At 48.8% G+C, this 27,879-nt stretch overlaps 1 protein-coding gene across 1 annotated transcript in view; it reads right to left on the minus strand.

Moving 5' to 3' along the window:
• The window catches only part of Paxip1 (PAX interacting protein 1), a 49,255-nt gene that overhangs the window by 18,006 nt on the left and 3,370 nt on the right, over positions 1-27,879 (minus strand). The window contains exons 2-8 of the mRNA XM_069997162.1: positions 27,360-27,494; positions 23,984-24,027; positions 22,639-22,702; positions 17,935-18,048; positions 14,217-14,846; positions 6,728-7,346; positions 5,149-5,243 (exon numbers count right to left, since the gene is read on the minus strand). Coding sequence (XP_069853263.1) covers positions 5,149-5,243; positions 6,728-7,346; positions 14,217-14,846; positions 17,935-18,048; positions 22,639-22,702; positions 23,984-24,027; positions 27,360-27,494 — 1,701 coding nt within the window. The remainder of the gene's footprint in view (positions 1-5,148; positions 5,244-6,727; positions 7,347-14,216; positions 14,847-17,934; positions 18,049-22,638; positions 22,703-23,983; positions 24,028-27,359; positions 27,495-27,879) is intronic.

Genomic DNA, 27,879 nt, shown 5'->3' on the forward strand with positions numbered 1-27,879 from the left:
GTGCTGCTCCACTGTCTCCCAGCACTGCACACTGTGCTGCCCCACTGTCTCCCAGCACTGCACACTGTGCTGCTCCACTGTCCTCCACCACTGCACACTGTGCTGCCCCACTGTCCTCCACCACTGCACACTGTGCTGCCCCACTGTCCTCCACCACTGCACTGTGCTGCCCCACTGTCCTCCAGCACTGCACACTGCGCTGCCCCACTGTCTCCCAGCACTGCACACTGTGCTGCTCCACTGTCCTCCAGCACTGCACACTGTGCTGCTCCACTGTCTCCCAGCACTGCACACTGCGCTGCCCCACTGTCTCCCAGCACTGCACACTGTGCTGCCCCACTGTCCTCCACCACTGCACACTGTGCTGCCCCACTGTCCTCCACCACTGCACTGTGCTGCCCCACTGTCCTCCAGCACTGCACACTGCGCTGCCCCACTGTCTCCCAGCACTGCACACTGTGCTGCTCCACTGTCCTCCAGCACTGCACACTGTGCTGCTCCACTGTCTCCCAGCACTGCACACTGCGCTGCCCCACTGTCTCCCAGCACTGCACACTGTGCTGCCCCACTGTCTCCCAGCACTGCACACTGTGCTGCCCCACTGTCTCCCAGCACTGCACACTGTGCTGCCCCACTGTCCTCCAGCACTGCACACTGTGCTGCCCCACTGTCCTCCAGCACTGCACACTGCACTGCCCCACTGTCTCCCAGCACTGCACACTGTGCTGCTCCACTGTCCTCCAGCACTGCACACTGCGCTGCCCCACTGTCTCCCAGCACTGCACACTGTGCTGCTCCACTGTCCTCCAGCACTGCACACTGCGCTGCCCCACTGTCTCCCAGCACTGCACACTGTGCTGCTCCACTGTCTCCCAGCACTGCACACTGCGCTGCCCCACTGTCTCCCAGCACTGCACACTGTGCTGCCCCACTGTCTCCCAGCACTGCACACTGTGCTGCCCCACTGTCTCCCAGCACTGCACACTGTGCTGCCCCACTGTCCTCCAGCACTGCACACTGTGCTGCCCCACTGTCCTCCAGCACTGCACACTGCACTGCCCCACTGTCTCCCAGCACTGCACACTGTGCTGCTCCACTGTCCTCCAGCACTGCACACTGTGCTGCCCCACTGTCCACCACTGCACACTGTGCTGCCCCACTGTCCTCCACCACTGCACTGTGCTGCCCCACTGTCTCCCAGCACTGCACACTGTGCTGCTCCACTGTCCTCCAGCACTGCACACTGTGCTGCTCCACTGTCCTCCACCACTGCACACTGCGCTGCCCCACTGTCTCCCAGCACTGCACACTGTGCTGCCCCACTGTCCTCCACCACTGCACACTGTGCTGCCCCACTGTCCTCCACCACTGCACACTGTGCTGCCCCACTGTCTCCCAGCACTGCACACTGTGCTGCCCCACTGTCTCCCAGCACTGCACACTGCGCTGCCCCACTGTCTCCCAGCACTGCACACTGTGCTGCTCCACTGTCTCCCACCACTGCACACTGTGCTGCTCCACTGTCTCCCACCACTGCACACTGTGCTGCTCCACTGTCCTCCAGCACTGCACACTGTGCTGCTCCACTGTCTCCCAGCACTGCACACTGTGCTGCCCCACTGTCTCCCAGCACTGCACACTGTGCTGCTCCACTGTCCTCCACCACTGCACACTGTGCTGCCCCACTGTCCTCCACCACTGCACACTGCGCTGCCCCACTGTCCTCCACCACTGCACACTGTGCTGCCCCACTGTCCACCACCACTGCACACTGTCTGGTCATGGGGCCTGAACTCTGGGCCTAGGCGCTGTCCCTCAGTTCTTCAGCTCAAGGCTAACACTCTACCACTTGAGCCACAGTGCCACTTCCGGCTTTTTTCTTTTTTTGCTTATGTGGTGCTGAGGAATCGAACCCAGGGCCTCATGCATGCAAGGCAAGCGCTCTACCACTGAGTCACCTTCCCAGCCCCTCTTTTTAGAAAGATTTCTAAATATCACCTTCTGAGCCAAAGACATACAATGAAAGAAGCACAGCCTCTTCAACCACTGGTGCTGGGAAAACTGGGCGGCCACATGCAGAAAACTAAAAGTGGACCCCAGCCTGTCACCATGGACCAACATCAATTCAAAATGGATTAAAGACCTTAACAGCTAACCTGAATCTCTGAAACTACTTCAGGACAGAGTAGGAGAGACACTTGAACTTATAAGCACAGACAGGAACTTCCTGAACAGAGTCCCAGGATCACAATAAATTGGATAGGGACTCGACAAATGGGACTACCTTAAAATAAGAAGTTTCTGCACAGCTAAAGCTATAGCAACCAAACTAGAAAGACAACCAACTAACTGGGAAAAAATATTTACCAGCAATAAATCAGACAAGGGGTTAAAATCCAGTATATACAGGGAACTCAAGAAACTAATCCCTCCCAAACCTAACAAACCAATTACTAAATGGGCAAGAGAACTAAAGAGAGACTTCTCAGAAGAAGAGATAAAAATGGCAAAGAAACACATGAGGAAATGTTCACCATCCCTGGTTGTAAAGGAAATGCAAATAAAGACAACTCTGAGAAACCACCTTACCCTAGTCATAATGGCCTACATCCTCAAGCCAGCCAATGACAAATGCTGGAGGGGATGCGGAGAAAGAGGAACCCTATTACACTGCTGGTGGGAATGTACACTTATACAACCACTTTGGAAAGCAGTCTGGAGGGTCCTCAGAAAGCTAAATATTGACCTCCCTTATGACCCAGTCATACCACTTCTAGGCATTTATCATGAACAACAGGAACCAGTATACAAGAACACATGCACCTCCATGTTTATTGCAGCACTGTTCACAATAGCCAGAATATGGAAACAACCTAGATGCCCCACCACAGATGAATGGATCCAAAAATTGTGGTATCTATAAACAATGGAATATTATGCAGCCATTAGAAAGGACAAAATAATGGTATTTGCAGGGAAATGGATGGAGCTAGAAGGAATCATGTTGAGCGATATAAGCCAAGAGCAAAGAGACAAACGGTACATCATCTCCCTGATAAGTGGATGTTAAACCCAAAATGCTAGGTGATATGACAAAATTAGCAGGACTTAAGAAACAAAGGACTTCCACTTATCTGGTTGAATCACTACTAATGACCCCACGCTGCTGATCACATGTATGATATATATGTGCACACCGGAGGGAAATCAGGAGGATAACACAGAACTAGAGGGAATCAGGGAAAAACATATACCAGCGGAACCCATCAGCTGCACTGGACATTGATCAAAATGAACTAAGCAACTCAATGGCAGCGATGGGAGGGAGGGAACAAGTGGGAAAGAGGGAACAGCTGATGCTATGCAAAACAAAAGAAATGTACATACCACCCAATGTGGAAGAAATAGCTGTATTGCAAAGCTCGTAGAACTCATAAATGTTATAGACCGTGATAGACAATTTGCCCTATGGAAGTTAGAATGTTTGTGACTTTAAGCATCACTATCCCACAATACTGTGAAATTTGGGAAATTATGTAATCACTTAATCACAATAAAGAATTTGAAAATAAATAAATATCACCTTTCTAAAATTTCCACCTCTTTTTAAATTTCTGCTGAAACAATTCTTGGAAAAGCTTCCTATCCCTGCCCTGTCCTGGTGAAGTCATTCCTTGTCTGGCCAGCTGATCAACCTGCTGATCTCCCTCGAAGTCAACAATTTGCCCTGCAACATGCACATCAGGCCCTTTACTCACCCCTGCTCTATAAAGGTTGGGAAGTGGAAAACTCAAATGCCAGAATTAAAAGTCACAACCAACCTCTCCATTTCATGGGCTATCCCATACAAGCTTGTGGACTTTCCATCCGTCCCTGCAGGGACCCAACCTCCTGTCTCTCTCAGGGACTTTCACCCATCCCCGTGCTTACCTAGCCTTTTCCCCAGGACCTCTGCCTTCCCAGGCTGCCCGAGCTATACCACCTCCCCCAGTCCTTACTCTTATCCTGCAAAGCTCAGTCTGGGAACAACCTCATCCAGATTTAACACCTGCCCACACTGGCAGCTTCATGTCCCACTCTGGCTCCCCGGTAAGGCTCCATGTTACTTCTAACCCACACCACCAGCCGGCCTGTACTTTCCTGGCTCTGTCCATTCGTATAATCTGTTTATCCAACAATCCCCACTCATGCAGTATGCTAACATAGATCAGATTTAAACATCAGGAATGTTTACAGTGAAGTACATTCAGGACATGTTTAGGCCTATTTAAACCTGGCTAATGAGCACACACACACGTGTGCACATGCACACACGTACACAAACGCTCAGTTTTGATTTGGAGCATGGTAAGTACAGGCCACCATGAGAAATAATGAATAAAAAGTGGACTACCAGCTGGGTGACAATGGTTCATGCCTGTAATCCTTACTTGGGAGGCTGAGATATAACAATCATGGTCCATGCCAGCCTGGGCGGGCAAAGTCCATGAGACTCTTATCTCCAATTAACCACCAAAAAACTCTAGTGGAGCTGTGGTCAAGTGGTACAGGGCCAGCCTTGAATGAAAAAGCAAAGGGGACAGTGCCCAGGCTCTGAGTTCAAGCCTCAATATTGGTACACAAGTACATACACGTACAGACACACATGTATACACACAAACGTGAACTATCATCCCACAATTAGACCAGAAACCTTGAGATCCCTTCCTAGACTAGAGACTCTAGAATTCTCTAACACATGTCTTTGGAGAAACAGCATACTTAGGAGACACACTAACTGATGGTCAGGGTCCAAGGTCACCAAATATCTGACTTGTACCACCCTGCTAATTACAGACAAATGTCTCAAGAACAGTAAAGACCTTTGCCTACCAAGTTACAAAAACAAAGCCCAGAAAAAGTGACCTCAGTTCCAGACACCAAGTGGTGTCTCAGTAAACAGGGCCAACTATATGAACAGCCAGTCTAAGAAAGCTGACAGCAAAACTACTCACACGCCTCACTGAATATGGCCAACTATATGGACAGCCAGTCTAGAAAGGCTAACAACAAAAGCGCCCAGAGGCGTCTGTCTCGGTGGACATGTGGATACCAGTCTATGCTTAGGGGCTCATCACACACAAGTTCCCTTCTTCCCAGTGTGCTCACCCTTTTCCATGTGGCCAGCAGCTGCTTATCTGACATCTGCTCTGGATAATCAGCAATAGCAAACACACATCCAAGTAAGAAGCCTTCTTCTGGAACTACAAAAGAATTATACAGAAAAAAAAAACAAAACTCTATGAGTATGTACACAGAGAGTCTATTTTTCTCAGTTCAGTGTGGGTTTATTTAATCAGTCTTTTTTTTATACGGATACCAAGGCTTGAAATCAGTGCCTTGAACTCAAGCTTTTGAATGACTTTTGAATGACTATAGCCCTTACCATTTGAGCCATGAATCCAGTACAGCTTTTTGCTGGTTAATTGAAGATAACAGTCTCATGAAATTTTCTGCCTGGATAGCTTTGAACTGCAATCCTTGAGCCACCAGTGCCCAGCAGTTCATTATTCTTGACCATGAGGTAATGTAAATACATCAATAACCTAAATACATTTGGAAAAGTGCTACAAATATACCAATTCCTATATAAAAGAAACTATACAAAAGGACCATTACAAAATAAAAGCAAAACTTATGCCTGACCACTACATCCTCTTAGTCTTTGGTGCAGCCTAAATATTCTATTACACACCAACATTCACTTCAATAAATGATGTCCCAACCAGGCCCCAATGTCTCTCACCTGTTATCCTAGCTACTCAGGAGGCTGAGATCTGAGGATCACAGTCCAAAGCCAGCCCAGGCAGGAAAAGTATGACTCTTATCTCCAATTAACACCAAAAAAAAAAAGGAACTAGGATTGTAGCTTAGTGGCAGAGTGCTTGCCTAGCATTCATGAAGCCCTGGGTTCAACTCCTCGGTACCACATTAACAGAAAAGGCCAGTAGTGGTGCTATGGCTCAAGTGGTAGAGTGCTAGCCTTGAACAAAAGAAGCTCAGGGACAGTGCCCAGGCCCTGAATTCAAGCCCCAGGGCTGGCAAAATCAAAAACAACACCAAAAAAGTCCAAAGTAGAGCTGTGGCTTGAGTGGTAGAGCGCTAGTCTCAAGAGAAAAGTACAGATGGTAAGTTCAAACCCCAGAACCAGCACAAAAATGAATGAATGAATGAATGAATGAATGAAATAAAAGATGTCCCAAAATATGAAAGAAGTCATACTTTAGCTAGTGAAGAGGCTGAGATCAGGAGGACCGTGGTTCAAGGCTACGCAAAGAGTCTGCAAGCTTCCTTCTTAACCAAAAGCTGGGCACAGTAGCATATGTATGCCTGTCATTCCAACTATGGTAGTTAGTGTAAAATAGGATTGAGGGCCAGGCGCACACTGGGCAAAAGTTAACACTACCTCAAAAATATCCACTGCAAAAATGGACTGGAGGCATGACTCAGTAGAGGATCACCTGCCTAGCAAGCCTGGGACCACTTCAAACTCCAGTACCACAAAACAACCAAGTGCAGTTATCCCACTATCCATCAACTACTGCTCGTGAGATTTCGGATTCACTTTGTTATGAATTTTCAGCCTCCATTTTGTACTCATCAGTAGGTGGGAATCCTTACATACTCCCTTCAAAGGACTTCTGCAAGTATGCAACTGGGAGAGAAGGAAAGAATGTCCACTACTAACGCTCCACAGTCGGGTCGTGTCCAAACAGCTGCTGCGGCGGCGGTGGCTGCGGCGGCGGTGGCGGTGGCGGCTGCTGGGGTGGGACCTGGTGCGGCAGTGCCTGAGGCGGCTGGCTCAAGTGTTGTGCTGCTGCTTGGTTCTGCATGTGCTGTTGCTGCTGCTGGTGGTGCAGGCGCTGGAGCTGCTGCTGCTGCATGTGCTGCTGCTGAAGCAGGCTGTGCTGCAGCTGGTGCAGCTGCAGGGCCTGCTGAGGCTGGAAGGGCTGCGCATGCTGTGGCGGGCGGTGCAGTGGCTGCTGAGGGAACGGCAGCTGCTGCTGGGGAAACTGATGCTGATGGACCTGCGGCGGGGGCGGCTGCGGGAATGGGTGTGCCGGGGGGTGAGGGTAGGGCTGCTGGGACATCTGCGGTGGCGGCGGCTGCGGAAACGGCATCATCTGCTGCGGCTGGAGGTGTAGGACCTGGGGCGGCGGCGGCTGATGGTGCTGCTGGAGCACGGGGGCTTCTGCAGCCCCTTTCACCTGGCCAAACAGCACCGCGCTGGCATTGGCATGTCCCTGTTGGCTGTGATTCACCTGGTGGTCTAGATTTTTTGTGGGTGCTGAAAGGGACTGTAAGATCTAGAAAAAAAAAAGTGAGGCCACACTGTCATTGAGAGATCCAGAAAAGTAACTAAAACTGTCTCTCATTGTAGAGGCTACCTGGACATTTTACCCAGTTAATATTCTAGTAAATAGGAGCATTAAATGACTGGAAACTTCAAAAACACGATTGCATCTTTCTTGCATATTTACTATGTATCACCAACACCAACAAAGCAAATAAAGTAATTCTCTACTGACAAAACCAAAATCTGAAAGTGAACTATTCGCACCCCTGACAGACAGACAGTGAGACCAGGCTGGCAGCTTCCGCCAGGGTTCTGGGAAGAGTGTGATCCCTTCACGCTGCCATCTCTCCCTCACCTCCACAGCCTGCTCTGGACCTGCTCTAGACTGACAGATGGTTAGGCCTCTGGGAAGCAGATGCAGCTTGACCCCAACTTTCTTCCCACACCTGCTGTCTTCCACTTCCTCCTGCCTGTGGCCCAGCGCCCAATACAGCAAGGCCCCCATGGAGAAGATCAATGAAAGCAGGCCACGCGGATGGAAGCAGGAAGTCAAGCTTCACGCCAGGAGTGGCTCCATCCAACCACAGCTCAGCCCAGCCAGGCCACCTCTCCCCTCACAGCACCTGCTCTGTGCTTCCACACACCGTGCTGGTGACGTACCAATGGTCAAGCCCTCACCGCAGGGGTGCCTGCTCCCCCCTCCTCAGACACGATACAGTGTGGGTACAACGTCACCTTCCAGTGCCCAGCCCTGGTGGGGCGCGAGCCCAGGGTCTGTCTAGACTTTGAGGTTGGAGGGATGTCAGCACACGCCATTAGCAATGACTTTCCTTATACCTCCACACACAACAAACACGTCACAAGATGGAACACCCTCCAACCACCAGAGTCTGAACTCCATTTCTTGCAGTCTTCCTCTTTTCTATACTTAAGAGGATGGTTTCTTCTCTACTAAAGCATACCTGACCAGTGGTGGGAGGAGATGAGCTGCGGCTCCCTCACCACCCAAGCAGCATGGGTGCCCGCGGGCCACATGTGCAGACCGGCTGGTGCACACGGCCTAGCGGTGAGCCTCACCCAGCCTGGGCTACCCCGTGCTGTCCCCGGGAAAGAGAAGGGAGCCAGGGCAGGCAGGAGTTTGAGTCCCATGACTACTTCCATTTTGAACACTTGTCCACCCTCTGACATTCACTGCCTGCCATGATGAGCAGGCCAGACACACCACTCCCCGCTGCACCACTCACCCCAGTCCAGGTGGGCTCCCCTCACACAGCGGACGGAGCCAGTCCAGGGCCCCGAGGACCCCGGGAGGCCCAGGCAGCCTCCGCACACAGGACACTGTGGAGAGTGGGGACGAGGGAGGTCAGGTGTGACAGGAGGAAACCCACAGCTGCGTGTCTGGAGTTTTAGGTGCAGGGGCTAAAAAGGGTCCCCGGAAGACTTATCTCGCCTGCTCCAGGAGAAAAAAGATGGCGGGATAGGATGCGCCCGGGCCAAGACTGAAGACGGGCACTGGCCCGGGACCCTGAGCACCTGGCAGCCAGCCATGGAGATGTCTGTCACCACGCCGGCTGCACCACTCACTCCCCTTTCCAACCTTCTGCTCTGCCTTTGACTGAAAACACGTTTCATTCTGAGGAACAGAAGAAAAGTAAAAATTCTACTTACTTAGTCAAGTAACTTGTGCCTTACCACAACCAGCAATTCTAGAAGTCAGCTTTGAATTTTCCCCTTGTAACTGTCACGATTCTCCTTCTAACGTCTGAGCTACTGCATACAACATATTGAGCATGGGGCAGGCACCTGATTCCTGACCAGACCTGCAATTTCAGCAGGAGGCTGACTGGCCGCTGTGCCTGCCACCACAATTCCACGTCAAACTAAATCTGGCTCAGATATCTAACATTTCAAAAACTCCTTTTCCCATTCGGGTGTGCTGACATGCACCTGTAATCCCAGTACCGAGGTGGGTGAGGCAGGAGGACAATAGAGTTCCGGCCAGCCTGAGCTACAACGTGCGAATGTGCCTCAAAAAAACAAGGAAGCCCGAATTTTACAAAGTTCTTCCCATTTAGCAGTAAAATGTCCTTGTACCCTTACTTGCTGGAATGCTCTCTGGGAGGAGAGTTACCCGCTCCTCCTTGGATCCTGGAGGAGGCAGTCAAATGCAGGTCAGAGGTGTCCCAACTCCCCGCTCATCACTGACTTCCACTGTACCCAAGATCAGCCGATTGCTACGGGAACCCGCCGGTGAGAAGTGTGCAGTAACCAGGCAGCTCGGTCCGCTGCCTCGGCAGCACGGAGCAGGACTGCCTGCCGTCCCTAACCTCCACCAGGAACACGGAGTCCTGCTTCTCCAGCCATTTTTATACTTCTCTCAGCTGGCGCCACGTCACTCTGGGAGCTCATTAGGCCCTATTTCCAGCTGCTTGGGACAAGCCTCCTGGGTGGCCCAGGCAGGTCTTTGGCCAAAACCACCTCCCCAAAGGTGGGCTCCTCCCAAGTTCCTAGGTCAGAATTTTTTTTTTTTTGGGTCCGGTCGTGGGGCCTGAACTCTGGGCCTGGGCGCTGTCTCTTAGCTCTTCAGCTCAAGGCTAGTGCTCTACCACTTGAGCCACAGCGCCACTTCCTGCTTTTTCTGCTTATGTGGAATCAAACCCAGGGCCTCATGCATGCGAGGCAGGCACTCTACCACTGAGCCACCTTCCCAACCTTCAGAAATGTAGTCCTCTTCACCTCCAGCTACCACTGTGGGTAAATAGCACTTCCACTGTCATGTCCTCTAGCTTCCCGATTCCAGCCGGTCCCCCTGCTTCTCTCTAAAGCCCAGCCCAGTGCCTGGTGCCCTCTTGGATGGGTGCCTATGTGTGGACATGCTCTCCGCACCGAGAGGGCCGTCTCCTCCCGTCCACCATCTCTCCTGCTGTAGGGGGGCCAGTGCTCAGAGGAAGCACAGCCTGGACCAGCCCTGACAGTCACCTCTGCAGCCACCTAAATTCCATGGCTTTCTCCACCCTACCACGCTCAGGACCCATGTCAGTCACAGACGCAGTGACCCTAGACAGACACACAGACCCAGTCACCTCTAGACAGACACACAGACCCAGTCACTCTAGACAGACACACAGACCCAGTCACTCTAGACAGACACACAGACCCAGTCACTCTAGACAGACACACAGACCCAGTCACTCTAGACAGACACACAGACCCAGTCACTCTAGACAGACACACAGACCCAGTCACTCTAGACAGACACACAGACCCAGTCACTCTAGACAGACACACAAACCCAGTTACTCTAGACAGACGCACAGACCCAGTCACACTAGACAGACACACAGACCAACTTACTCTAGACAGACACACAGACCCAGTCACTCTAGACAGACACACAGACCCAGTCACTCTAGACAGACGCACAGACCCAGTCACTCTAGACAGACACACAGACCCAGTCACTCTAGACAGTCACACAGACCCAATCACTCTAGACAGACACACAGACCCAGTCACTCTAGACAGACACACAGACCCAGTCACTCTAGACAGACACACAGACCCAGTCACTCTAGGCAGACACACAGACCAACTTACTCTAGACAGATGCACAGACTCAGTCACTCTAGACAGACAGACTCAGTCACTCTAGACAGTCACACAGACCCCATTACTCTAGACAGACACACAGACCCAGTCACTCTAGACAGACACACAGACCCAGTCACTCTAGACAGACACACAGACCAACTTACTCTAGACAGATGCACAGACTCAGTCACTCTAGACAGACACACAGACTCAGTCACTCTAGACAGTCACACAGACCCAATTACTCTAGACAGACACACAGACCCGGTCACTCTAGACAGACACACAGACCCAGTCACTCTAGACAGCCATACAGACCCAATTACTCTAGACAGACACACATACCCGGTCACTCTAGACAGACACACAGACCCAGTCACTCTAGACAGACACACAGACCCAGTCACTCTAGACAGACACACAGACCCAGTCACTCTAGACAGACACACAGACCCAGTCACTCTAGAGACACACAGACCCAGTCACTCTAGACAGTCACACAGACCCAGTCACTCTAGACAGACGCACAGACCCAGTCACTCTAGACAGACACACAGACCAACTTACTCTAGACAGACGCACAGACTCAGTCACTCTAGACAGACACACAGACTCAGTCACTCTAGACAGTCACACAGACCCAATTACTCTAGACAGACACACAGACCCAGTCACTCTAGACAGACACACAGACCCAGTCACTCTAGACAGACACACAGACCCAGTCACTCTAGACAGACACACAGACCCAGTCACTCTAGATAGTCACACAGACCCAATTACTCTAGACAGACACACAGACCCGGTCACTCTAGACAGACACACAGACCCAGTCACTCTAGACAGCCATACAGACCCAGTCACTCTAGACAGACACACAGACCAACTTACTCTAGACAGACACACAGACCCGGTCACTCTAGACAGACACACAGACCCAGTCACTCTAGACAGACATACTAGACAGACACACAGACTCAGTCACTCTAGACAGACACACAGACCCAATTACTCTAGACAGACACACAGACCCAGTCACTCTAGACAGACACACAGACCCAGTCACTCTAGACAGTCACACAGACCCAATTACTCTAGACAGACACACAGACCCGGTCACTCTAGACAGACACACAGACCCAGTCACTCTAGACAGCCATACAGACCCAATTACTCTAGACAGACACACAGACCCAGTCACTCTAGACAGTCACACAGACCCAGTCACTCTAGACAGACACGCAGACCAACTTACTCTAGACAGACACACAGACTCAGTCACTCTAGACAGACACACAGACCCAGTCACTCTAGACAGACACACTAGACAGACACACAGACCCAGTCACTCTAGACAGACACACAGACTCAGTCACTCTAAACAGACACACAGACCCAGTCACTCTAGACAGCCATACAGACCCAATTACTCTAGACAGACACACAGACCCAGTCACTCTAGACAGTCACACAGACCCAGTCACTCTAGACAGACACACAGACCAACTTACTCTAGACAGACACACAGACTCAGTCACTCTAGACAGACACACAGACCCAGTCACTCTAGACAGACACACTAGACAGACACACAGACTCAGTCACTCTAGACAGACACACAGACCCAATTACTCTAGACAGACACACAGACCCAGTCACTCTAGACAGACACACAGACCCAGTCACTCTAGACAGTCACACAGACCCAATTACTCTAGACAGACACACAGACCCGGTCACTCTAGACAGACACACAGACCCAGTCACTCTAGACAGCCACACAGACCCAGTCACTCTAGACAGCCATACAGACCCGGTCACTCTAGACAGTCACACAGACCCGGTCACTCTAGACAGACACACAGACCAACTTACTCTAGACAGACACACAGACTCAGTCACTCTAGACAGACACACAGACCCAGTCACTCTAGACAGACACACTAGACAGACACACAGACTCAGTCACTCTAGACAGACACACAGACCCAATTACTCTAGACAGACACACAGACCCAGTCACTCTAGACAGACACACAGACCCAGTCACCTCTAGACAGACATACAGACCCAGTCACTCTAGACAGACACACAGACAGTCACTGTAGACAGACACACAGACCCAATTACTCTAGACAGTCACACAGACCCAGTCACTCTAGACAGACACACAGACCCAGTCACTCTAGACAGACAAACAGACACAACTACTTCTAGGACAATCACAGAGTCAGTTACCTCTACGACAATCACACAGACTGGTCACCTCTAGGATGGCAATCACAGACAGACTCAGTCACCTCTAGATAGACGCACAGGCACAGTCACCTCTAAACAGACACACAGACCCAGTCACTCTAGACAGACACACAGGCCCAGTCACCTCTACACAGGCACACAGACTGGTCACCTCCAAGGGAGTCTGCAACCACACCTGGAAGAGGACAGGGAGTGGTGGGACCTGAAGTCCACCCCAGAGACCTCATTTCTAAAGACAAAAGCTGCCTGGTCCCAGAGGGCTCTTACCGCTCAGGGCTTCAGAAATGCCAGGCCACCTCCGCTCGGGGGAAGCCCCAAAGCTAAGGCTTCAAATGGATAGCCCTTCCCCAGCTCGGTCCTCACTGAACCATCCTTTCCCCTACCTCCCCAGAAAGCTGGGATCCCCCTGCTTCTCTCCCCGCCCCGGCTAGATCCCAGGCCTACTGATCCCACCTCACCCTGACTCAACAGGACCCCGGCCTGCGCAGAACGTACACGCTGCTCCTGCTCACCACGGCCACAGCCAGGCCTGCCCCATCCTCCCAGGCCTCCCGCACCCGCTGACCCCCAGGTCTTCCCCCACACCGGGCCTCCCTAACTGCAGCTCCTGCCCCCGGGAACTCTGTCCTCAGACTCCCTGGTGGCCTCCTCACCCTTCCACCCTGACTTCACATCACCTCCACAAGACCCTTCCTGCCATCCTGCTCTCTCCAGAGAGAAGGCGACACATTGAAACAGCCGTCTGGCCTTGCCCACACAGCAGTGTCTTGAGAAACGGGCCTGTAGTGACTTTGCCGCAGTGTGGACATCATAGGTGAGCTATCATCTTGTGGTCCAACACTAGGACCAGCTCTTCTACCCAGCATTGGACTGTGGATACTTTGTACAAACTTGATGGTAAGGTTCTCATTCAAATAAATAGTGCCTGTAAGCGACTTGGTCTGAAGCAGGAAACACGACAAAGCATCACTGACAGAGCTGTGAAACCCAATGCTTAATTCCAACATTTACGTTTCCTTTGGAGACTTACATGTGCTACGTTTGATGGTCGGTTAATTTGCTGAATGTCAGCACTATTGGTGATATTTCTCAACGTCCGCGCCGCTGGACTCCAGGTAGCTATCATGTCTGATCGCTCAGAAGTTGGAAGGTTCTGTCCAGAGGCCATGAGCCCGCGGACATCCGGAGGCAGGAGGTTACCTGGGACTGGCGGGACATTGGCACACAAGTTAATGAGCCCAGACTCCTTTCCCTGAGGCAGCCTGCGCTTTGCCGTGGCAAGCTGTGGGACTTCCGCGGGGGTCCAGTTTAAATTCCGCTCCTGCTTTTCTGGCGAGGAGTCTGAAGAGTCATCAAACATCAATTCCCCTTTGGAGGTCTCGGTGCTGGGCTTGGGAGAAAACTGCCGGTTGCCAGGGGAGCCCTCCCGGGAGCTGGCCAGGCTCGACTTCTCCTCTGTGCTACCCTCGTTCTGAGAGTCCTGCTCCTCGTTTTCGGCCTCTTCCTCTTCCTCTTCTTCCTCTTCCTCCTCCTCATAGATGATCAGACGAGGATGGTAAAACACTTCCTCCTTCCTGGTTTTCTCGGATATGCAGTCCAGGACCCAATCAGGAGTCACAATTTTAATACTTGCTCGTTTCACAGCACATTCATATTTCTCCTGCGAACAAAGCACAAACACACACTTAGAACAAAGCTGTCAGCTTTGTCCTATCTCTTGGAACTAGCATTTCGAGAAGGACAGTTGCAGTGCCACTGTTCTGTACAGAACACGTGCACACTCCTCTGAGTAGAAGCTGAGCCAGCTCAGTGTCATGCTGATTCCAGGCCTGACTGCGCTTCTTCAATGTGTGCCTGGGCTCTAAGTAAACACACTGTCCCCAAGGCCCCAATGACACCTGTTTACACCTGGACAAGGAAGACAGTGACCAGAAAAGACCCGGCAAGATGAAGCAGAATGGCCTCAAGGCCTGCCGGGGTGGAGGGGAGGGGGTGCAGTGACCAGCTCCCCTCACACTCCTCCACACTTCTCAATTTGAAATGGAACTTCACTCTGCCATCTGTACACATCTTTCCTATATAAACATTGTAACAATGAAAGCCTGGGTCCATCTGAAAAAGAAATGCCGGTCTCCTTAGTGTGAGTCAGTCACACATCTTACAGAGTAAAACTTCAAATGCGTTGTTGCTGGACTTAATACTTGTGTCTGGCTGGGCACCAGTGGTTCACATATGGAATTCTAGCTACTCAGGAGACTGAGATCTGAGGATCGTGGTTCAAAGCCAGCCCAGGCAGGAAAGTCTGTGAGACTCTTATCTCCAATCAGAAAACCAGAAGTGGCACTGTGGCTCAAGCGGTAGAGCGCTTGCCTTGAGCTAAAGAGCCGAGGGACAGCGCTAGGCCCAGAGTTCAAGCCCCACTTCCGACAAAAACAAAAAAAACTTGTGTCTGAACAGATTGTAGAATATAGAGGAAGGATCAAACCTCAGCCATCTTAAAGGGATTCAGTATCAACAGCCTAAGCCACAAATACCATCACGAATCAAACACATGACAGCTAATTATAATCTATATAAACTTACAGGCCACCTGAAGGATGCTGCTTCAGCCTTCAGGATGTGAGAAGCAGGCTGGAGTGCCCTCTATAAGTCGCTTTGGGGCAGATGCAGTGTCTGTCCCGATCCAGTGGCAGGCAGACCGCCCACCCTGCCATGGTCAGAAGACATGGATGGGCACAAATGGCCAGTCAAGTGTTTGGTGCTGTGATCTTGGCTAGAATTACTTAACGTAGTGATACCAAGTGCTTAGCACTGCATTTCATATGTAAGGACCTTGCTTTGCTTGAACACAGCTGGTGAGGAGGACAAGGTACAGATGCTACGCATGAGAAGACAGAAATGACAATGTCTACCTGAAGAGGACTCCACAGAGAACCACCTGATGATGTGGCTGACACCAAATATCCACACAGGAAAATGTCTCGTCTTAGATTCATTGACATTTTTAGGAGCTCCCATAAATGAAAGAGTGAATGAGCAAACAATAATTATTTCGCCCTTATTCTATCTTTGTATTACTCAGGGAAGTGGATAGTATCACTTGGGTTTCTAGGCCATCAGTAAACTCACAACCCTAGTCTTGTTGTAACATTCATGGTAATGCTACCAGAACACAGGTACACCCAAATCAGGATCTGACCACCTCTGTCCTTCCCAGTAGCCACGCTGGAACAATCGAAAGCCTGGACACACTGCATGATGAGCTCACGCCTGTGTTTACTTTACACATGGACATCATGGTTTCACAAAATTATTTAGGAGCTGGGTGCCCAGAGGGCTGGTTCATAGGCATGATCCAACAGGACAGTCCAAGAGACTCTAATTAACCAGCAAAAGCAAGCTAGACTAGAGACATGGCAAGTGTCAGAGCAAGTTAGCATAAGAAAAAGTCCAACAAGAGCTCATGGCCCTGAGATCAAGCCTTGGTACTTGCTTTAAAAATTTATTAAGGCCAGGTACCAGCAGCTCACACCTATAATCTAGGTACTATAATCTACTGCAATCTCAGGATCGCAGTTCAAAGCCAGCCTAGGCAGGAAAATCCATGAGACTCTTATCTCCAATTAACCACCAGAAAACCAGAAGTGGCACTGTGGCTCAGGTGGTAGAGTACTCACCCTGAGCTGAAAAGCTGAGGGACAGTGCCCAGCCCCAGAGTTCAAGCCCACGACCAACCAAAAAAAATTATTTAGGCATAATAAAATGTGGACAGAAAAAGAGTATGTTAATGAAGAGATGAGATGTCTGCGTTTCGGTGTCTTCAGGGGCAAAATGCCATGCTACTGCCTAGTGCAATGTGAATTAGCAGCTGGTTCTAGTCATTTTCAGTACTGGAAAATATAAATTTTGCTTTTAACAAGTTTTACCATTGCAGAAGAATGCTAAATATTAAATTCATTCTTTAAAACCAGGACGTTAAAACAGGCAAAGTATAATTAACTTTCTTTCCCAGCCTAATGAAGACTACATAAATCATATCTAACAATATTACATTTCCATTAGAGACTTGGATAAAAAAAATCTTTATATACATGCATACAGTATGTGGCTTACAGTATCTTTAATACCAATTTTAGCAGGGCACCTATAATCCTAGCTACTGAGAAGGCTAAGATTTAAAGATCACAGTTTGAAGCCAGCCCAGGGAGACTCATCTCCAATTAACCACCAAAAAGTAGTGGCTCAAATAGTAGGGTACTAGCCTTGAGCAAAAAAGCTCAGAGATAGCGTCTAGGCCCTGAGTCCATATCCTACAACTAGCAACCCCCACACACACCCCAGAAAATCGTGAAATTGCTGGGCATGGCCCAGTGGAAGAGCACACGCTGAGCCCGTACCAGGCTCTGGATTCTATCTAACCTTAGCACTCTGAACAATGGCAAGAGTCTAAAAGTATATTTTTTTCAATTTCATTCAGAAATAATAATCAACTCATAAGGTTCTTAAAAGAACTTTAAACAAACTGTAAAAAATGGAATTTTTCCCATTATAATAACTTGTATTAATTAGTATTTGGCTCATTATTCAATTTACGATCATCTCACATCTTTTGTGAAATGAAACTGGATATAAATAATATAACACAATTCAACCAGCTTTTATAAGCAGGATCTAGCATTTAAAAGGACAAAAAACACCCATCCAACAACTATATGCACCCGCATGTAAGGACATTGTGTGAGGCTTACCCCCTTCGGCTCAGGAACAATCAAGTGGGTGCACTTCTTATTGAGGCTCAGCTGACAGCTGCCGCCGTGGAACGTGAGCAAAGCCCACAGGGCACTCCTGTCCTCAGATGACACCTGACACAGGGGACAAGTAAGGGTTACCATCCATTCAGTCTACATTTACTACAATCTAATGGTGTAACCATCTCTCTCATTAAATCTGCAGCTATTACAATCTAATAATATAACCATTTCTCTCTCATTAAATCTAGTGAGTACAATCCAGTGATGTAACCATTTCTCTCTCATTAAATCAAATTAACCTAAGAATATTGGGGGGGAGGGGACACAAGAAGCCAATAGCTCTGTTTCTATCACAACACTTTCATAGCCATAAATCATCTTCTGCCATGTCACCAAATAAATTACAAATATTTACATATGGAGAGTGAATGACAATTATTTCTGCCTATAACAAAATAGGAAATTTTTAAAAGGCATAAGCAGTATATCATTTTAGTTTCTACATTTCAGAAATGTCTAAATACAAAGCAACATTAAGACCACATTTACAAAAAACTCCTTACATCTTGCAGCATTTGGAAAGTCAAGGATTAAAGACAGACAGATGAACGCCACAGAATCACTCCTCTTTACTAAGAATGAAATTAAAGCATGGGCTCTATCCAGGACGTGTCCATGTCAGCTAAGTTCAGTTTTCATACTGGCTGCCCCATCTGCTCCTGTCCCTACCGCAGGCAGCGTCCTCCAAAGGTGCCCCTGCTCTGCATGGAGGCCCTGGTAGAGAGGAAGGAGACACTGGTTGTTAGGACTCTATCTCCAGGAGCTCTTGTCAGTGGCAACTGTCCTTGGTCGGTCTTTATCTACACCCATGTTGAAGACACCCTGCATCTGCATTACAAGTGTGCTCTAGCGAGTCACCTACTACAGTTAGGACTGCGGAACTTAGTTTTCATTGTTACAGTGTTCTTTGTTTTCCAAATTTTCAAAAGCACTCATTTCCTAACGGGGAAAAGTGCTTTTCTTCCTATGCTAGCTTTCTACAACACTGATGTGATGTTGGCTGTAGTGCTTGGCTGACGTCTCAGCTCCCCGCACACTGGCGCTGCAGTGCCTTCAAATGCTCTTCCCTGCAGCCTGGCCCGCCCTTCAAGAACTCACCCCCAGTCCTTCTGAAGCTACAGCCTGAAGAAACCTGAACACTCCAACCCCATTTGTCATCTCCCTCCCCTAAATCCAGCAGACTGCATGGAGGAGCACAGGCCCAGAACCGCCTCTGACCCCAGGAAGACATGCTCTGACGAAGAGAACCAGAACCACCTCCCACCCCATCACCTGGCTGCACCCCATCAAAAGCACTGGTTTCTGACTGAACCACAGCATCCCCAAATCCCTGGGACAAAGTCCCAGGTTTTGTCAGTAAGCAAGGACCTAAATTTCTGTCCAAGTCCAAAAGCCTGTAAGCCTCCACCAGTTTTCACTGTCATACAAACATTTCTATGTCAGTGTCACCCACAGCCATCAAAAGTGACTTCAACTGTTCTTTCTTCCTCTCTTCCGAAGTCTAGAATGCCATCATTCGTAATTTAAAAATACGTATGAAAGAAAACAGTGCAACAGTAAGTATCCCACTGGCTTTTCACACACCTGAGTTCCAAGGTTTTCCAGTCTCCACCCACCCCTGCCTTTCCAGAACTTGGAGCACAGAACACGGAACACATCACCTCAGCTGATTCCCATCTCCTCACAACCAGCCTCCAGAAATCATGTCCAGCCTCTCCTTCAACCTGCAGGATTTGGAACACCTTCCTCCTTTTCAATCCCAGTTCTAGACAGTTTCCTACGTTTGTTGAGAGCTCTGTCCTTGATCAAGCCTGCCTAACCTTGCAACTAGCCTGACACCCTCTTTCTCCTAAGAGCACACATCCACACTTGGGCCGCCTGACTTAGTACACCACACACAATGTGTCCTGTGCTCACAGCTCATGTACCGTCCAAGGCATGTACTGCCTCCGAGGCTCTCGCTCTGGGGCTAAATCTGTTCTCCAGCACTACCTGCTCACCTCGTTCTAAACTCTATCACCATCTGTATTCACACACTTCTGGTCTTCTCATTTCCCTACGTCAACTCTGTTAAGCCCATGTCACTGAGATCTCTACCTCTGAAAAGGCACCTAGGCGGCCCCTGACCGGACTTGACCCAACCCGTCCGGTCCAGTCCCGTCCCATCCCGTCCCTCATTCCCCATCCTCCCTCAGCATGGCCTTCTTCCTCTGGCTCCTAATTCTTTCTAGACACTGGGCTGTCTGTGGAACCCAGAAATCCAGTAGCACAAGAACAACTGACAAGTACACACTGTAGTCAAAAGTACGCTACATTTGTGCACACAAAAACAGTGTGATAAAATGTTCTCGTTTTAGGGGCTGGGAAGGTGGCTCAGTGGTAGAGCGCTTGCCTTGCATGCTTGAGGCCCTGGGTTCGATTCCTCAGCCCCACATAAGCAAAAAGAAAAAAAAAGCTGGAAGTGGTGCTGTGGCTCAAGTGGTAGAGTGCTAGCCTTGAGCTGAAGAGCTGAGGGACAGCGCCCAGGCCCAGAGTTCAGGCCCCACGACTGGACCAAAAAAAAAAAAAAGTTCTCATTTTAAAATGATACTCTGAGGGGCTGGGAAGGTGGCTCAGTGGTAGAGCGCTTGCCTTGCATGCATGAGGCCCTGGGTTCGATTCCTCAGCACCACATGAGCAAAAAGAAAAAAGCCAGAAGTGGTGCTGTGGCTCAAGTGGTACAGCACTAGCCTTGAGCTGAAGAGCTGAGGGACAGCGCCCAGGCCCACAGTTCAGGCCCCACAACTGGACCCCAAAAAAAAAAAAAAAGATACTCTGATTATAAGTTTGGAACATATAGAGAAGTTTAACGAAAACAGTAAAATCACCTAAGACACATTCCAGCATGAAAAGGTTCACTGTAGCAACCCTAATGATCATTAGCACAAAAATATATTTATACTAGACACGGAAGAACACTGAAAAATACAAACCCAACAAATTCCATTCAGAGAAAATATTAATTTTGTTTGTTTAAGGATCTGTTTGTTTAAGGATCAAACTGATGAGGCAGGAAAAAAAAGAAAAGAGGATGATTTCTAATTGTAAAGTACTTCCCAACATGTATGAGAGAACTGACAGATAAACGTGCTTGATGCCTGGACTGCACTGAGCCCTCATCTCTTGGAGGTGAGGCAGGCTGCCAGAGCCATTGCCATGCCCCAGGGGAGAGGCAGAGCACAGCCAGCTCCTCATCAGCTCACCTACACTGCGCTCAGCCAGGGCAGATGGGGGCCTGAAGAGGTGGAGGAATGGAGGAACTCAGGCCTCCTCAGAACACCAAGAGTGGCAAGCCAGCTCCGCCAGCATATGGGCCAAGGGCACGGGGCACTGCACCTTCTCCTGACCAAGACCACTGATGCCCGACAGGAGGGTGGAATGAGGACTTCAAGGCTCTGGATGCTTCTCAGCTTCTCTGCAGGGGGTTACAGTGGCCCAAGGTTCTGACAGCAACCCCACTAGCACTGAATCTAGTTACACATCTCATTGCTATAAAAATGTGCATGGGACTGGAGTGTGGCTCAGTGGTAGAGTGCTTGCGCTTACCTAGCATGCATGAAGCCCTGGGTTTGATTCCTTCTCACCACATAAACAACAAATTTTTAAAAAGCCAAAAGTAGCACTGTGGCTCAAGTGGTAGAGTGCCAGTCTTTAGCAAAAGCAGCTCAGGGACAGTGCCCAGACCCTGAGTTTAAGCCCCAGGACAGGCACCAAAAAAAAAAAATTCATGCCTCTGATTGCCCTGAGAAATTTTTTGATATGTATATAAATTTTTTATGAATGTGTATGCAGTAAACTCACTTCTCTGATCTGCTAGTGTCTTCTTTTTTCAATTGACCTGTATGAAAATTCAATTTAATGAAAGAATTCTTAAAACTTCTTTTGCCTGAATTTTTGTTACCTTTTAACTTCATTTTAAAGGGCCAACCATGGTGGTTCACACTTGCATTCCTATCTATTTAAGGAGCAGAGGTAAAAAGCAAAAGAGACCCTATCTAGAAAACAAAGCAAAAAAAAAAACAAAAAAAAACAGGTGGGCACCTGTGGCTCATGCCTACAAACCTAGCTACTTGGGAGGCTGAAATCTGGGATGGTGGTTCAAAGCCAGCAGGTAGAAAAGTACCCATTAGACTCTTATTTCCAATTAACCACACAAAAACCAGAAGTGGCACTGTGGCTCAAGAGGTAGAACACTAGCCTTGAGTACAAACAGGCTCAGGGATAGTGTCCAGGCCTTGAGTTCAAGCCCCACAAATGACAAAAAAAGGCAAAAAAGACTGGGGGTATGGCTCAAGTCACATGCTTGCCTATTGAGAGAGGCTCTGAGATCGATTCCAGGTAACACTTAAAATTTTCATTTTAAATATTTCTTGTATTTGTTTTAAATCTTTGTGTTTAAGATTAGAATGATCACTTTTACTATTGAAAACTTTAAATCTAAAAAATAAGGACAAATATTTAAACAGTAGAAGCTTATCAGACACTTATGAAATACACAGTCAAGTTTAATACAAGATGTCATGGAAATGGGTTCACAGATCATAAATCCAATCATATGAAAACAGAGCAGAACTAATACAAGAATAACTATAACTGGCTTACCTGAGAAAGGCAGGCAGTGATCCCAAAAAAAATCTGACATGATTCTGGAGAAAAACCATTCACTCTGTTTGACAGCAGTTAAGATCACAAAGACCAGCACAGCCTGCACTTCACCCACTGGACAGCTCCAACACACCCTTCCCTCCCCTCAACTCAGCCACCAAAGCCCACTGTCCCCCTACTTGCCCACTTGGGACACAGACAGACAGACAGAGCAGACTGGGAAAACAGCTATAATCAACACAGAAAGAGGCAAGTAATTTCAGTGCAGTGCACTGTATTTTTTTAGCTGGTCCTGGGGCTTGAACTCAGGGCCTCTCTGTACTCAAGGCTAGAGCTCTACCACTTGAGCCACAGCACTTTAAATCCAACCTCTCCACTTACACTGTAAACAAAACGGACGTTAAGACACTCCTGGGGAAAATATGTTGACCACTGCAAGCTACATGACTACACAGAAACACACACCGTTTAAAAGCAAAGAAAAACATCTCTTGGCTTTAAGAACGCGTCACTGGAGTGATGGCGCCCGTGTGCAGCAGACGCGGGCTCTGGCCTCATCTCTGTCACCAGTGGGGACTTGGGCATGACAACTCTGAGCTACGCAGGCTTCATTGTCCAACAAGTCTGGAACCCTAGTGCCCAAGATCCTAAAGCCGATTTTAAACTCATTCAAGGGAATTACTGAACATACTGTGTCCAGCACGAGGAATGTGGCAACACGAGTCCGATATGACTTCTTCCTGCCAGTACTGTACATTACTCAAAGCAAACATGGCCATCATTTCTGAACAATCTAGATATCCAGAATTCAAAACATACTGAAGTAGTACCTCTTTCTACCTCTAAGAGCAAAAGACCTCCACCGCCGCTGCTGCAGAGTGAGTAGCCCCCGCCTGCAGAATGCTCGTTCCTGGCCTCAGAGCTGGGGCAGTCACTGCTCCACCCAGCAGAAAGACAAGGTATACTATAAAACTAGACTCTTCTCAGTGTACTCTTCACATCATTCACGATATGGTTTATATAGACATAACCATAGAAATACTCTGTCCAGCTAGGTATCACTTTGTTGAAGAGTAACTCCTTTGTACAACTACTTAAATAGATAAATCAGTAGACAGACAGACAGACGCTGTAAAGACCTGGAACACTTCCCCCAGGTCCCAGCCAGAGCGGCTCTGACACAGGTAATGACAAAGATCAGGTACAGAACAGATGACAAGGGGTAGAAAGTAGGGGAGAGCAGGAGCAGAGGTGATCCTAGCCCTCATTCATGACCCAGACTTCACACAAACCACCGTCCTTTCCATCTTCAATCCCATCCTACCATTCCAAAAAAGGATACGGCAGCAGAGCTCCACACTGTACAGATAAAATCACCCAAGAAGGCTGAAAAAGAAAAGATGAACTTAAGTCAAAAGCTATTCAATTTACCATCAAAATGAGCTTGCACCTGTGGCACTTCTAACACTGAAGAGGCTGTCCTGACTGAGAAGCATACCCATGAAGCACCCCCACACCCAAGGGCCAGTCAGTGGCATGCCAGAAACCCCAATTCCACAATGAAGCACTTTTGTATTTTAAAAAAAAAGGGGGGGGGGATGCACATGCATCTAAAAGTTAAGTCCTGACTATTGTTATTGCTGCCTCCAAACCCCACAAGGGCAGGGGGAGGGGCAGCTCCTCCCCCCCACCTCCCAATCCCCACGCCCCTCCCCGCTCTGCAGCCACTCTGGGAATAGCCCCTCCCGCCAATCCTGAGCCCAGGGAGGTTCAAACTCAAAATGCATGTGCGTGAGTGCCAGTACTGGGGCTTGAACTAAAGGCCTCAACCTCTAGTTCTGCCTTTTACTGGTTAATAAGAAAAGTCTCTCAGATTTGCCGGCCTAGGCCAGTTCCTCTTGCGTAACTAGGACTACAGGCATGAAACCGCTGGTACCCCACTGGTAAAGCCCAGAAGATACAATGTATGTAAACCATAAAAATTACTTCTTTAAAGAATGTTTACTAGCATAGAATAGTTGTACTGGGCTTTCTGTCCATATATACCACGTACCCCACAGGTCTCACGCTGTCCATCTCTTGCTCTTTCCCCCTTCCCTCTATTAGAACAATCTCAAACGGTTCCACTACTGTTGCCACAATTACACTAAGGCACTCTGGCCACACTCACCCTCCTTCAGCTGCTTTACTTTTCTGTCATTCATTTTCTTGTGTACATTAACTATACCAAGGCATTCTGCTGTGGTATTTCACACGTGCATATTTATTATACATTTTTTCTTTTTCTTGTCAGTGGGGCTTGAACTCAGGGCCTGGGCACTGTCCCTGTGCTCTTTTGCTCAAGGATAACACTTTACACCTTTGAGCCACAGCTCTACTTCTGGTTTTTGAGTGGTTAATTGGAGATAAGACTCTCAGACTTTTCTGCTCAGGCTGGCTTTGAACCTTTATCCTCAGATCATATATTTTAATCAGAATAACTTCCCTTACTATGCTTTCTCCCCACCCCAAACCCCTACTGTTGATCCACTTTCAGTAAGACTTCTTAGGCCATCTTTATCCATAGATACAACATGTTCAGAGATTCATTAAAATTACTCCTGGGGCTGGAGATGTGACCCAAGTGGTAGAGTGTCTTCCTAACAAGCACAAGGCCCTAAATTCAATTCCTGGTACCATCAAAAACTTGGCTGAAGGGGAGCTGTGGCTCAAATGGTAGGTGCCAGCCTTCAGCAAAAAAGTTAAGTGACAGTGCCCAAGCCCTTAGTTCAAACCCTAGTGCTCGCATAAAATAGAAGAAGAGTGTTGGGGCTGGGAAGGAGGCTCAGTGGTACAGTGCTTGCCTTGCATGCATGAGGCCCTGCGTTCGATTCCTCAGCACCACATAAGCAGAAAAAGCCAGAAGTGGTGCTACATGTAGCTCAATTGGTAGAGCTCTAGCCTTGAGCTGAAGAGCTGAGGGACAGAGTTCAGACCCCGTGACTGATTTAAAAAAAAAAAAAAAAAAAAACACAGGAGAGTGTTGAGGTCAGGACAAGTTTTAAGAACCACTGCTCTAGGTGGTCTAGGCCCCAAGTTCTGTTCATGAGGTTAATCTTTCGCTTTAATGTAAATCCAGCTCCAGGCCATGGTCTGAGAGGAAGTAGGAAGGGCAAGGACAGGGATACACAAAGGAAGATGTGCCCTGGCCAGACTTGTGCCCTGGCAAGTCTCATGAAGTGGCGTTTGGTGAAGTGACCAGGAACCTGTGACCATCAGGTCACAGAAAGACACAGCAGCATGAGCCTGGAATGGCCACGCTGAAACTCGTGAGCTAGTGCGAAAAGGTAGGACCACTGTAGTCCCATTGCTCACTCCAGCTCACCATCTAATCCTCCTCCTGAGACAGGCCCACTTCAGGCCTGTTTTCAGAACTCATGTCTACAAGCTGCAAAGCAATCCCAGACCCCAGACAACAGTGAAGTCCTCACTTCCCAGCAGCAGGACAGCGTCTCAGCTGCACATCGTACTCCATGGGAACCCTCCCTAATTCCTGTATTAATGCAGAGCATGCAACAGCATGGTGAAAAATAGTATGAGTACAGAACTATTTTATAAGAAACATATACAAGGGCTGGGAAGGTGGCTCAGTGGTAGAGCACTTGCCTTGCATGCATGAGGCCCTGGGTTCGATTCCTCAGCACCACATAAGCAAAAAGAAAAAAGTCGGAAGTGGCGCTTTGGCTCAAGTAGTAGAGCACTAGCCTTGAGCTGAAGAGCTGAGGGACAGCGCCCAGGCCCAGAATTCAGGCCCCACGACCGGACCCCCCCCCCAAAAAAAAAAAAAAAGGAAACATATACAAGAGAAGATCAGAAATAAAACTGAAGATCATTATGAAACTGACACACCTTAAAAATAAACCTCTGGCCAGGGACTACCGCCTGTAATACTAGGTGTACAGTAAGCAGAGGGCTGAGAGGCACTCTACAAAGCTGGCCTGGGCACACAAATCTGAGAGACTCTTTATCTCCAATTAATCAACACAAAAACAGAATTAAAGATGTAGCTCAAGTGGCAGAGAGCCAGCAAGAAAACCAAGGGACAGAGTTCAGGCCCTGAGTTCAAGCCCCACTACTGGCACACTCGCACATGCATGCACGTACACACACACAAATTTAACAGTAGATATTTGCTGGCCATAACACAGTATCAGAGTATGTAAACCAACAAAATCTAAATGATTTATCCACCAGCCTAAGCCCCCACTTTTCATAATAAACTCTGTGGCCAAGAGGTGTATAGTAAGACAGTAAGACTTACAGTGACTATAACCCTTGTCAGAGTAGTTAATACTAGCACTGTTAATGAGGGACAGGACTCCCTTCTGCTGGTCTAGCTGAAAACCAGAGCCGCTTACCCCCGTGGGGAAGGAGAGCAGCTGCCCCGAGAGGCTTTTGGAATCACACACACCTTTCCTACTATGACCCAGATACCCGGAGGACTTCCATCAACACAGCCTTCCTGGACAGGACGCTAGCCAGGAGACTGGGGAGCCCTAATGATGTCAACAGCAGCCCTGCCACATGGTGAAGGCAGCTCAAGAGGCCACCAGAGTGGGAGGGCGTTATTCACCCAGCCACCTTCCACGCCGCAGGCCTTAGCAAGCCTGGAAAGAACTGAAGGGCAGCTCTGTTGCTCTCAAGATGCACAATGATGAGCAATGAGATTCTCTACTCACCTTTACAACAGGCAAGTCAAAGACTTCCCGGGCTTCTCCAACCTCCGGGCTGTCCCCGTCCTCTGAGATTATGTGTGAGGCTAAAGCATTATAGGAGACTTCCTTGGCCTTCCCAGCTTTAAGAAGCCTAATAACCTGAAAAAACAAAACACAGATTAAAATGGAAAGCACTGATCACCTTCCTGACTTACATAGACCAGTACTGGAAAGAAAGAGAAGGTTTTATAAAAAATGTACCATGTGGGGGTTGGGAATGTGGCTCAGTGGTGGAATGCTAGCCTTAAGTGAACGGCAGCTCAGGGACAGTGCTCAGGCCCCAGAGTTCACGCCCAGGACTGGGGAAAAAAAAAAAAAGCACCATTATGTCCTAAAAACTTTTTACTCTGAGTAATATGCCAGCAGAACTTTTGAGGACAATTTTTTAAAAAGCAAAACTTTTTTTTGCCAGTACTGGGGCTTACTCTCTTGGCCTGGGCACTGTCCCTGAGCTCCTTTTGGTTCAAGGTTAATGTTCTACCAC

The sequence above is a fragment of the Dipodomys merriami genome, unplaced genomic scaffold (genome assembly GCF_024711535.1).
Source record: "Dipodomys merriami isolate MVZ:Mamm:240054 unplaced genomic scaffold, mDipMer1.0.p SCAF_5, whole genome shotgun sequence".
Lineage (NCBI taxonomy): Eukaryota > Metazoa > Chordata > Mammalia > Rodentia > Heteromyidae > Dipodomys > Dipodomys merriami.